Raw genomic sequence first — 13,194 nt, forward strand, 5'->3', positions numbered from 1 at the left:
ACATGCCGCCCACTAGCAGCTCAGTGTTGCTATCATGATTTGCTCTCGAGCTGACCTCGGAGCAATCAGGGCTCTGCAAAAAAAAAAAAAGAAAAAACAGACGCCAAGCATTGAAATGAAATTACACTGTGTTCATTGTGTCTATCAGATTCAATCTTTGCTTCCCTGCAGTCTCATGAGAGCACAGAGGAGGAAAAATTAAACTCTCCCTCCTTCTTCTTCTCCAAACTGTTAGAGCTTGACATTTTTCCCTCCTTCTCATCCCTCGCCTGTTGAATAAAAACACTGTGGTATGCCACCAGACTCGATAAGCGGTTACCAGCAGATGCATATAAAGCTTCATCTGTCACTGTTTGCATGACATTTTAACAAGCTGTTTTTTTCTCATTTGCAAAAGAGGATAATTAATGTGATTGCCGTTAATAAATGTGTGATTTAGCCTGTGAGTGTGCAGGTGGGAAAGAGGTCACCTGATATGCAGAATGCTGTTCACAGAGAGAGAGGACAGAGGAAGAGGACGATATCGAGTACATAACAATAAAATATTCAGAGGGGTCTGAAGTGGAGCTCCTGATTGAATATGATTAGTTCGGATGTCAAAGAGTTGAACGTGAAGAGGCTGCTGCAGAGAGGAGAAGATTACTTTTAGGAGTGGATTACTTTTAGGTTAGTCTCAGGATTTGTTTAGGGAATTGTGCTTTTAAAGGAAGGTGGAAATACTGTCTTTATTTCTGCTGAGAGGATGGAAGAGGAGATGAGAAAATGATGAAGGGAGGGGAAGTGGGAAGAGAGGTGAGGAAGTAAAGTGTGAAAAAGCAAAGGAATAAAAGAGGAGAATAGAAAAGGAAAAAACTGTTGAAAGAAAGAAATGGTGAAAGAAAAGAAATCAGGGTGAGAGGAGAGAAAACGTGAAATAATGAAAAAAACAAAGCAGAGAGAAGAGAAAATGAAAAGTAATGAGAGAAAAGGAAGATAGATAAGAAATTAGGAAAGGAAGGGAAACAGAAACTACAGGGTAATGGGAGAGGAGAGATTTAGGAGAGAGAAAACAATACGTGAAAAGAGGGGAGATGGTGGAGAGAGATGAGAGAAGAGACTGAGGGGAGAAAATATGTAACAATGAGAGATATAGGAGAGAGAGGAGGGATGCAAAAAGGATGGGAGATTTTAATGGGAGAGAGAGGAGAGATGTAAAGAGGACAGGAGAGAGGAGAACAGATGTAGAAAGGGGAGAGGAGAGATGTAAAGAGGCACAATGTAGGAGAGAGAGAGGAGAGAAAAGACATGTAAAAAGGAGAGAGATGTAAAAAGGACAGGAGAGAGAAGAGAGGATGTGGAGAGAGGCAAAATGTAAAAAGTTTGGCAGATGTCAAGGGGGAAGAGAGGAGAGGAGAGATGTAAGGAGGCAAAATGTAGGAGAGAGGAGAGAAAAGACATGTAAACAGGAGAGAGATGTAAAGAAAAGGAGAGCTGTAAAGAGGGGATATGTAGAAGAGAGGAGATGTAAAGAGGACAGGAGAGAGGAGAGAAGATGTGGAAAGAGAGGCAAAATGTAGGAGAGAGAGGAGGAATGTAAAAGTTTGGCAGATGTTTGGGGAGCGAGAGGAGAGAAGAGATGTAAAGAAGCAAGACAAGAGTTGTGGAAAGTCGAGAAAGAAGAGAAACATAAATAGGCAAAATGTAGGAGAGAAAGAAGAGGAAAGAAGACAGATGAGCAGAGATGTAAGGAGGAGGAGAGACCTCGTCGTTGCATGTTTGAGTGCTCGGCCACAGCTGGAGCTCGGAGAGGAACGAATGGGCTAAATGGACACGGGTGGTGATTACGAACTGGAAATGTTTTGCAGCTTTCACGGGAAGAAAGTGGGCTGACAGAGAGAATCCACGATTAGCAAGAAATCTACCGCAGAAACATGTTTATCTTTTACAGCATGTGATGTTTTCAAAGCGTATCAGTGCTCTTTGACACGACGGGCTGCCAAAAATGACACCTCGACGTACTGTAGGTGTTGGATTGAGCTGCAGATCCACTGACGGAAGTCTGAGACACCTCGGAGATGTCCAGGCATGAGATGACATGATTACAGTGAGCCATGCTAAGGTTATATCGCCTCGGCCTCTTGGAGCTCGATGCCTTTTTTTATTTTTCCATATTTCGCCGTCTCCTTGCTGCTTGCCAGCCCATGAAATTGTCCTTCATTCACATTCTGGTCATGAATACTTGAACAGCCGAAACTAGCATTGCTATGTGCATGTTAATCAGAGCAGGGCATCAAACAATGACCAGAAATGTGGAAAAGACAAACAGGAAATAGAATCCTTTCTATCGCTATTTTATCTGCATCTTAACGTGGGTCAGAGCCAGACAATCACAGCAGCTGGATTGAGTTTCCTCGCAGACAAAAGAAGCTTTGCATTTGTAATAGATCATTGTCTTTGCACAATGTTATCATCAACAAAGTGTCATCTAAAAACAAATCACACGTCCAGGCTTACTCACAGAGCCCTCAAGCATATCTTAGATCAGACACATCGCTATCGAGCTCTAACAAATGAGGCTTCTCCCACATGATGGCCCCTAATATCAGCACATCTGATGGAGGTCAAACGCCCGGAGAGAGCCCTCCATTCTGTGGGAAAATCGTTGCCATCACTAACAAAAACAGTAGCATCGACAGCGTTCAAAGGGTCGTTTTCTGCGAGTGGAACGTTTTGAAGTGAACCAATTTCTGTGAAAGCGAAGCAAGTACAGGCCAGTTGATTGCATTTTGGAAAGAAGAGAGAGAAATTCAAGCCTGTTTGACAGAGCAATGCAGGTAGGCAGATGGGATGTCATTTGTGAGATTGGCACTCAAGCAAAGACACTTAAACTGTGACGTTATGGCTCCACAGATGCCAGTGTTGGCTGGTGAGGCAGTAATTCAACCAGCTGTTGACTTTAGTGATCTCTTGAATGAAAAACAGTTAAAAATGTCCTTTTCAAACCCTCCAGGATAGCTCTAAAACTCAATAAGAATTTCCTCTGTTGCCTGAGTTGCATATTGAGATTATTGCCAGCGTGCTAAAGGCCAACATAAATCACGCTGTAATGCTGAATATTTTAAAGTCATCAGTTACAGCAGAGCAGTTGTTGGCAATGAAAATCTTGCTCTGAGGCTCCTTGTCAGTATTTTTTAAACAAAATGTATGAAAGAAAAACAAGCAAGTAAAAATGAGAATCCAAGACCAAATAAAAACTAGTTCACAAGTTGCACAAGCATATGAATAAATATACGCTTTAAATCATGAAATACAACAGTGTGGTAGACTGGAGTACCGTTGTAATAAAATGACTAAACTGTAATATAAACAAGACATAGTAAATAGTTGTTAACTGCTGCGTGTGCTGTTAAAAACAGGAAGTGGAAATAGTATGAAAGGTAAAATTTGAAAGCACTCATGATGTTTTACGACAGAATGTAAATTATTACACTGACTGGCCCAACCTGGTCTCACAGAAATTCGTTAAATTACTATGACGCATCGCCTGTAATTCATTAAAATTGCATGCTGGCACAACAGAAACAATGCCAAGGAAAGTCAATTAGGATCCTTTGTTGTGGTAAACACACAAATTCACACGGTGGGTAATGTTACAAATCCATAGGTCGTTTTAAGAGCGATAAAGTCCATGTATGAAGGAGTTTAGAGAGGATGGTTCAAACAAACACAGGATTTTCACTCAGAAAACAGTTGTTCTTATCCTTTGTGAAACTAAAAGTCAATGTTTTTTTTAAGTTACTGTCCTTAGGTTCTTAACGTAGTCACTTTACGACATGCATATGTACTGTATGTACTTATTTTACCTGAAAATACACTCGTTTTCAAAACCTAACCAGGAAGTTTTGGTGACTAAACTCAACTGTGCCGTCTCCATAATTTTAACACAACATGCACCATCGCCACAAGATGTGTTTTTCAGTGGGTGTGAAAATTTTGTGTATTTTGCAAGATTACATTTTAATGGTTGCCCATTTAAAAAATGTTTTACGGTGCACGTTGTAACTCACCTGGTAGAGTCCCCCATGTTCAAAAGGCTGAATCCTCACCGCAGCGGCGGTTCGATTCTGTCCCGATGCCCTTTGTGGCTCCTCTTTCTTTCTCTCTCCTCCCTTTCCTGTCCATCTTTAACTGTCCTATCAAATAAAGGCGAGAAAGAAAAAAACATCTTTAAATTCCTTTTTCCTTCCTGAAGAAAATGACCTAAAAATGAGTAAGAAAAAAAAGAGAACAACAAGGAATCGGCCTGAAAAAGTGTTTAGAAAATTATAATAATATTAAATATTTACACAAATGCTAATTTAATTGAACTTTACATACATAGTACATAAATATACATAGTTTATCTGCAGTTTTTATAATTTATTTAGAGTAATAGAGAATAATAGATTGCTCCTGACTGTTTTACCCCCTTAATTTAAACCATGACGGAGACGGGTTTACTTCTTTCAAGAGCATAAGTGGCATCATTTTTAATTTAAAATAAGTTCTTATTTGTACACTGTCGTATTTACAAGGTGGCAGCTTGAATCACTCTGCTCTCTTAGTCGTGACAGAGATTATCCTGATTATCCTGTGAAAACATGATTTAGGTGTTTTAGAAGAAGATTACTTCATAAGAGGGGTCAAAGACTAAAACCAGCCTCTCCTCCACCTCCTAACAACTTCCCGTCTATTCTGATTTATTCCAAACTGAAGCTCATACAGATGTTTTGTCGCTTCACTGGATCGTATTATTAGGCAAAAGACTCTGATGTAACAAAACCAAAGGTTGTTTAACCTGCACGGAACAGCAGATACCCGTCTGGCCTTTTTAGCTTTAATTTAATGCGAGATATATTCTCAATATTAGTTATAGTTTAATTCCTTAATAAACTGCTCAATAGGATGACCCTAAATTCTGAAGCATTTCCTTTGGTGCACGTTTAGAGCAAAAGATTATTTTGATGATATATTCTGCAGTCTTTATGTTTTGCAGCTTTGTACTTCAACTGCTCAACTACAAAATCCCTCAGGATAAATACATTTCCATCTTTATCTTTTGTTCCTTCAGCTGGACTTGCCTTAAAGATTCTGGAGGTTTCAGTGTTTAAAAAAAACAAAAGAAAACCTTGAAAGGAAAAGAAAAGGCTTTGTGTTTTATTCATGCTGTGACTCTGCTGGTGCTGGGTGACCTGCTCTTTTCAGAGAGTGCTGTCTGAAAGTCCGACCCAGACGCTGCACTGGCGAACAACAGAAATGTGATTATAGAGGAACAGGCAGCTTAAATATAATTTATGTTTTTTATGATCCAGAAAGAAAGAACAGCCAGTCACCGGCCACATGTTGTTTTTTTGAACTGAGGAAATATGTCATTAATCAACAACAACACACCGGTATAAAATACATACAGAAAACTTGTAACATACACAGTTTGTACTCATAAGCAGATTATGAGACAAAAAACCATTCGCACAGATATGCAAAGAGCCTACAACTCTCCTACAGAGGAGCAAGACACTGAATTTGCCGTGTTTTTAAATCTACTAATTTCTGGCAATATGTAGGACACTTTTGACAAGTTACTCATTGCCGGTTCTCACATACTTTTGCACGAAACTGAAGTAATTGTATGTATTTTTTGGGTTGTGTATGTTGATTTTAACTTGCTTTTGTCTCCTTGTAGTTGTTTTATTTGTCTTAGTGGTTGTTTTGCTTGTTTAATTTTCTGTATTAGTATTTTTGTATTGTATTTTCTGCAAAATCAGTTTAATTAAGGAAAAACAAAAAAAACAAAGGAAATGGCCTGGGGGGAAAAAGTGCTTAAAAATTATGATAATTCTGTAACATAAGTTAAAATATGTAATTATGATCATAATGAATATAGGTTTAGGGCATTTTTTCTTAGGTTCCCAAAGATATATATATATACATATATCTTTAAATCTACTAACTTATTGCAATATGTGGAACACTTCTTAACAAGTTGCTCATTTTCTTTTCCCCCATGTTTTTGGGAGAAATTGCCCCAATTTGCTCAGGGTTCAAAGGTTTAAATATTTGTGAAAGGAGTCTCAAGGCAACACAAGAAAAGTGATGTCATTCAAAGGGTTAAAGGGGAACTGGACAAGACCTAAATGCACTTTAGACCATATAGATTGTTTAAATAGACAGACTCCAGGTGAGACCTGAAAAGTGTCCACAGTACCAGAAGTCCCTTAATGTCTGCTGACAGTAATGACCTGAAAGCGTCCATTGAATTTGCTTTCATGTCATGATAATGTGACCTTCATTTCAGGTAGTTTGGAAAGCTTTTTTCTCTTTGAAGATAAAGTTAGCTATTTAAATCTCAGTGTGTGTCATTTTGTGCTTTTGCTGGGTATGCTGGTGGTGGTGGGGGGGTGGGGGGGTTTGGGCAGGACGAGGATCTGAAATGCCACGTCCAATTCTACGCTGGTTAAAATCTGTACCCCACCTCAGCATCCACAGTGGTCACAGTGGTCTCTGCTTTCTGCAGCGTGATTGCTTTTGGCTTAAGAATTAGTTTCTGTGTGACTCATCCGCACAGGATTTTTGGTGACAAGCAGACCTAATGCTGAAACCACGGGCAAGAGCTATACATAACCCAGCGTCTCTCGACAACAAGCTCAACAGAGGACAGTCTCACACACCAACAAATGTGATCTGTGTGTGTGGCTCTCAAGGCTTTGTGTAATATTTAACCCTTTGGCACATTTTACAGGCTTTTCATTCTTCATTTTTTGATAATTTTGGCTGTGTTCATGCAAATGACTTGCATTTCGGCAAGATTTTGTATATTTGTTTACTCGTAAAATTTACAGCTCAGCTCCTACATTAAGTCTAAAATACACAGCGTAAACAAAATTGGTACATTCATGCTGTTAAGAGCAGAAAATGCGCCACTGAAACCCATTCAAACAACATTTTTAAAGCCATCAAAGCGTAAAAATATACACTGTATTGTTTTTGGGTATTATTCTGGGCTTTTTTTTCTTTCTTGATTTTGAAAAGGGCATTTTGTGCACAGAGCGAGTGTGTGTAATATTAAAGCGGGCCCTAAGGGTTAAATATCTACCTGTTAGGCTCAAAGATTTATTTATGTACATCCATTTAATGTATGGTCCTACAGAATTTCAGTGTATATTGGGAAGAATTGAGCTGTGCGTTGCATGCTGTCATCTAAAGTGTTCAAGTGTGCATGGAGGTTTCCACGTCTGAAAGCTGTATTAATCTCAGTGTGAGTGCTCCAATTTGAATAATAGGGACTGTAAATCAGCAGTCTGCAGAGCATACATATGCAGTACCTGGGCATTAAAATCACGTGCAAGACTCATGAATACAAGGGTACAAATCAGTACTAATAAAATCTATTACTAGTAATTCATGCACACAAATCTTCCCAGCTGAATCAATAATAATGGCAGTGCGACTTTGGAAATAAAAGCAGAAATCTTAAGCTACGGCACATATTGCACCTCACGCAGCAGCTGAACATTTTCACTTCTTCTCATTACTTTCTGAGAGTGAAACAAGTCTATTTTGTCTGCGACGCCGAAATTGCTAACTTCATTAAGTGCACCTGCATTCATTAGAAACTGGCAGTGCTGAGAAATAACTAAAGATACTTAGAAATCCTACATGCTGTCTAATGGATACTGGTGATTAATGGTCCAATTAATAACAGACAGAAAGGGGACCTATTTTGCTTTCCCTTATTTTCTATCAAATATGTTACAATGTCAGACGTTCACATTAAATGTGACCAAAGTTTCAAATAATGGGCAAACGTATGTGAAAGTAATCCCTGTGACGTCAGACCTCAGACAGTTTTGAATACTCTATTTTCAATATTTTTCCTACTGTGGAGATAAGATTTCTTTATATGTTCATCTGCTCTAGGAACGTACTGCAACTGTTTACATACACTGCTACATGTAGCTACATGCTAACATCAGAGAAACATATAATCTTTGTTGCTGTTGTTGTCAATTTCTCCATGATTTCGGATCATATTCCTGCTGGAACATTTCTGGTTGTATTTAGAGGCTTTTATTAGGGATTTTTAATGTTAGAAAATGCAGCCAATCTCTGTTAACCTTAATTTTATTCATGCTACATGTAGCTTCATGCTAATGTCAGGGAAACCTGTAATTTTGGTTGCCCATGTTTTTACCTTCTCCAAGATTTTGGATTGTTTTGCAACCCTAACATGTGGCGCTGGTAGCTTCTTTTGGTAATTTTTCCACGAAAAGAGGGTCACTTCTCTCTGATACTGTAACATTTATTTCCCTGGCTGCCAATGCACTGCTACATGTAGCTATATGCTAACACCAGGGAAATTTAATGTTGTTGTTAATTTCTCAACAATTCTGGATCATATTTCTGCTACAACTGTGTGCTACATCTGTACTGATGGTTTTTTAACAGTATAAAGTGCTGCTATTCTGTGTTTATTCGTTTATTATTCATTTACGTTTTTGCATATACACTGCTACATGCTAACGCCAACAAAACTTTCTCCCTGATTTCGGATGATAATCCTCCTGGAACATGTCTGGTTTTGTTTGAAAGCTCTTATTGGTGAATTTTAATGGTAGAAAGTGCCGCTATACTTGGGAACGCTGACCAATCAGAGCAGACTGAACTTTTTCGGGAGGAGGGCTTTAAGAGACACTAAAACAAATCATCTCAGACAGTGTGTGTTCTTGCCTGGACAGTATGAGGCTTTTTTAACCATAAAACATATAAACATCTTCTAGCAGAAACCTTAAATACAATTATGAATTTGAAAATGAGCATAATATGTCCCCTTCAATTGTTAGTATGATTTGACATAGTGTATAGCCTACAAGTATATTTAATTGCTGATTTTGTCCAATATTTCCCTAAAGAGCTCAACAATAGTCAGTTCGTGAAGTAAATCTTGTAAAGTACGTGAAGCAGATTAATTCATTATCTATCTTAATGGGAATGACCTTAATTCATCATTTTCTCCCTGAATGTTCATAAATAAGCTTTATCATTACTGCTGTGGGAGCAAAATATAATGGTCTCTGAATGAGTTATGTTGACGTGTTCCTTGAACACAGTGACCTACATATCTTGTTTTATATACAGATTAAATGTGTCTTGAGTCACAGGCTATCTGTGACGTACTCTGTTGAGATAATAATGCTGGAAGTATTTATCTTTTCACCATGCAAACAGATGCTGTCTGTCCTTTGACATGCTCTGAATTTACTCAGCAGCCAGCTCACAATGTTCAGCTCGACATATTTGGCCTAACTAGAACTGAAGATTTGTGTAGTTAAGCATATGTGTAGAGCTGCAAATATTGATTGTTCGCATTATCAGTCAATCTGCTGGTTATTTTCTTGATGAGTGGGTTACTGTTTGTTTAAAAAATATGTAAAAAAAACAATCCATTAATAAAAGATATTCAATGTACTATAACACAAGGTCAATAAAATCAGTTAACCACCTGCAACCATTAATTTTCTTGATTTTTGTTTATAAAATGACCAAAACAATTGCACAAGTTCCATAAACATCAGTATCAGCCTTCATTTAACCCTTTTTTGGACAGATCCTATTTCAACAATATAGTGGTTGATGTGTGGTTAAGTTTAGGTTAAAAAAAACCAACAAACCCATAAGTGTTTATGGTTAAGAAAAGATAATATTTTAGCTTAAAACAGACGTTTTTTGGTGGCACAATCCCTTATATGAAACACAGCAAGGTGTCAGTAAAAAACAAGTTGTTTTTGTGGCACTATCCAACTGGTAATACAATGAGAGGTAGCTAAAAACACACTTTTGGTGGGTAAAAAGTTGATGGAAGCAATAACTCACTAAAACAACTTTTCTTGTTTGTTGATCTCCAGTTTTGGTGCCACTTTTTGAGGCGCTATTTTGTCGGTCAATGCAGCAGTTTCAGTGAAAAAACAACAGTGTTGAAAAGCTACAAAAAACTAAGACTAAAAAACAAAACAGTGGTCTGAATCCTCCATCCCCTCACCTCCTAATGACCAAGTCAGCTCACGTTCATGTTCTCAGAACTATCTCACTGTAGAAACATTATGATACATACAAAACACATTTTTTGTGTACAAAAATGCACAATGCCAACGTTGTCTTCTGGTGACTGGGCTATTATGGAGTAAAATTGGACTCTTCTGTCTCTACTTGTTGCTTTGAAAACCTCCCATCTGACATCTATTCTTCTTGTGTCTCCTCTTTTAGCAACCTCACAGCATCGTCCAGCGCCGCCTGCTGGAAGGAAACATTACGCGGCTGCGAGGGGAGGCCCGGGACCCCAACGCCAGGGTTCGCTCCCCGCTGGCCGACACCAAGGACGGACCCGCTGACGCAGAGGAGAGGAGCGAGAGCACCGCGGACGACTCCACGGAGGAGAGGGAGTCTCTGGAGGAGAGCGAGAGGAGCCTAAGGTCGGACGAAGAGGACGACAGCAGCGAAGCCGGAGCCAGAAACTCAGCTGAGAAGAGCGAGGGCACGCAGAGCTCGACCCTCCTCACAGCTCTGGTTGTTAAATGCAAGGTACTGCACTCTGCCTACTCCTCACTCACATTCAACGCTTTGACACTTTTACTACTGCATACAAACCGAAAACAAGAGAATACACAAAGACAGCTCCATTCTGCTCCGATGACTCATCTCTTTAGGCCCACTCTTCATTTATTCTCCTTTACAACACATTAAAAGCTTGGCAGGACCCAGCGGCAGTCTGGTCGGAGCAGAATAACAGATAACTGAGTCACTGCGACTGAAAGTCCAACCTGGTTAACACGTCCACACTAGTCCCAATGGATTAAATGCGGGTCAGAGGGGTGCCATCTGCACAAGGGCTCGAAAAGCACAAACTGTGTGGGCTGCAAGGAGGAACACAATAAGAATAAATGAGCATGAAATTTTGTGCAGCAGCTTGTTGAAACCCACGCAGAAACCAACAGGTAACCGTCTCACTTGTTATTGTGAATAACCCTTTATTCCAGTACTGGCTATCTTCTTAATTTATGGACACGAATCTCTACTATCTCAGCAGAAAATACAGCAATGTCTCAGCATAAAAAAACACCTTGCTTTGTGTCACTACGGCGGCAGGAAACGTGATGTCTTGGTGAAAAACAGTCACTTTTTGTGGCACTACTCTGGCAGGAAACAGTGACAGTCTTAGTGAAAGGGAAAAAAGACACTTTCTCTGGCACTATCACGGCAGGAAACACAGGGATGTCTCGCTAAAAACAACTGCTTTTTGTGGCTTTTTTTGTTTCTTATCTGACAGGACACGCAGTTACATCTTGGTAAAAAAAAAAAAAAAACAACCCAAAAAAATGTTTTTGTGGCAATATCCAGGCAGGAAATGCAACAATGTCATGGTAAAATAACCGCTTTTTGTGCCACTATTAGAGCAGGAAACACAATGAAATCTCAATAAAAAACGACCACTTTTTGCGGCACTATCCTGGCAAGAAACTCAGCATTGTCACGATAAAAAAATTAGTAAATTTAGTGGCACTTATTAGGCAGGACATGTAGCAACGTCACAATAAAAACAATTCTGGCAGGAAATACAGCAACATCTCGGTAAAAAACAACCGCTTTCTTAGGTGGATAGTGCTGCAGCACCCCAAACTTAATGCTCACTGAGAAACACAAAATGTTCAAACCACCAATTTGGTAATATCTGCTATCCTCTGATCTGTTATCTTCTGGAAACACACTGATGGTAGTCTTTTTATTGTAGTATTTTTATTCTTTCGCCAGTAAACTAGTCTAAACTAATCTGAAGATTCGGCAGAAAACCTCTGAGGAATATCAGGGCTTCAAAAGGTCTTTGTGTGGCACTTCAATCAATGACAAAGAACCAACCATTTTCTGTGTAAAATGATGAATGCATATAAAAATAAATCAAATTCTCAACTAAATCTAATAAAGGACAAAGACAGCAGGTAAAAAGGTGCCAGTGTTAAAAGCATTTAACCTTTCCAAGGGCTAAAGAGCTCATATGATGGCAATCACTGATTAGAGAGAAACGCAGTCATGTATGACACCAAGGACGGAGCCATTTTTTATCCTTGAAAGAAATCAATACACTGATCAAACTGCTGCTATTCCCCACGGTGCTGAAAGTATGTAGCACAGCGTCTGAGGGTGCGAGCGTATTTCAAATTAGTCGTCCACTTCAGACACCTCTGGTAGATTCAGCGTTTTCCCTATTACTCATTATTCTCTGCTGGGTTTTATCATCAACTTATTAAATGCAAAGTGTTCCTCTGTTACTCATTCGGCAGCTATTTTTAAACTTCAGGATTTACTGCACGGCCAGGACTGAGACAAAGGAGCAGGTTTATGGGGCTGCTGATAAGCCAGTGTGCCTGTGAGGACAAAGGAGGCTCAGCTCGGTCTGTGCAGAGAGTGAGGGATCAAAACAAGGCTCATGGAAACTCAACGTGTTGATTTCCAAGGGGGGAAAATATCCCCGGGTCAAACGGATAAGGTATTGATTTATGACGGAGCTGATGGGGAGAGAAAGATACACAGTCGTGTTCTCAGGAACCAGGATGGGAGCTGGACAGTTAAAAGGACAGTGGACATTATAAATCTGTTCACATCAGGCCACTGTCTTAAACTAAGAGGGGCGTCATCAGAACATTTTTAATTAAATCTAATTTGTTGAATGATTACCACCTGCATACTGACTCCAGACTATAAAAGTATATTAACTGACATTGTTTTAATCCAGTTTGGTCTTTTTCAGGTTAAACCGTAAAAAAAAGGTCACCACATTCATAGATTTATACTAATAGTCTGATAGGCTCGATGAAAACAGGTTATCCAAACTGTGATAAATATCTAAAAATAAAATAATAGTAATTTAAGAAGAATACAACAAAAACTCAATTTAAAGTACATGAATTCCCAAGACTGACAATACGGAGATTTTTTTTCAATACGTAAATGAACACAGTTCATTCAGTTTAACAGAAAAAAATTAAATAATAAACTAAAGATTATCTTGCATGCACTCGCTTTAGCAGTTTACAAAAATGTGGACCAGGGGCGTAAAGTGGGGAGGTATGCAAAAAATAAAGTATATATTTTTTTTATATATATAAATAAATTATTTTAACAAATACT

General features: G+C 38.9%; 2 protein-coding genes across 2 annotated transcripts in view; one reads left to right on the forward strand and one right to left on the reverse strand.

The window, feature by feature from the left end:
- nrip2 (nuclear receptor interacting protein 2) overlaps positions 1 to 13,194 on the forward strand; it is a 40,153-nt gene that overhangs the window by 12,127 nt on the left and 14,832 nt on the right. Inside the window, exon 2 of the mRNA XM_042510974.2 lies at positions 10,279 to 10,593. Coding sequence (XP_042366908.1) covers positions 10,279 to 10,593 — 315 coding nt within the window. The remainder of the gene's footprint in view (positions 1 to 10,278; positions 10,594 to 13,194) is intronic.
- The window catches only part of itfg2 (integrin alpha FG-GAP repeat containing 2), a 50,135-nt gene continuing 41,077 nt past the window's right edge, over positions 4,137 to 13,194 (reverse strand). Inside the window, exon 13 of the transcript XR_015775545.1 lies at positions 4,137 to 4,172. The gene's annotated coding sequence lies outside the window, so the exon portion shown is untranslated. The remainder of the gene's footprint in view (positions 4,173 to 13,194) is intronic.

The sequence above is a fragment of the Plectropomus leopardus genome, chromosome 22 (assembly GCF_026936395.1).
Source record: "Plectropomus leopardus strain MGB_pleo_1.0 chromosome 22, ASM2693639v1, whole genome shotgun sequence".
Taxonomy (NCBI): domain Eukaryota; kingdom Metazoa; phylum Chordata; class Actinopteri; order Perciformes; family Serranidae; genus Plectropomus; species Plectropomus leopardus.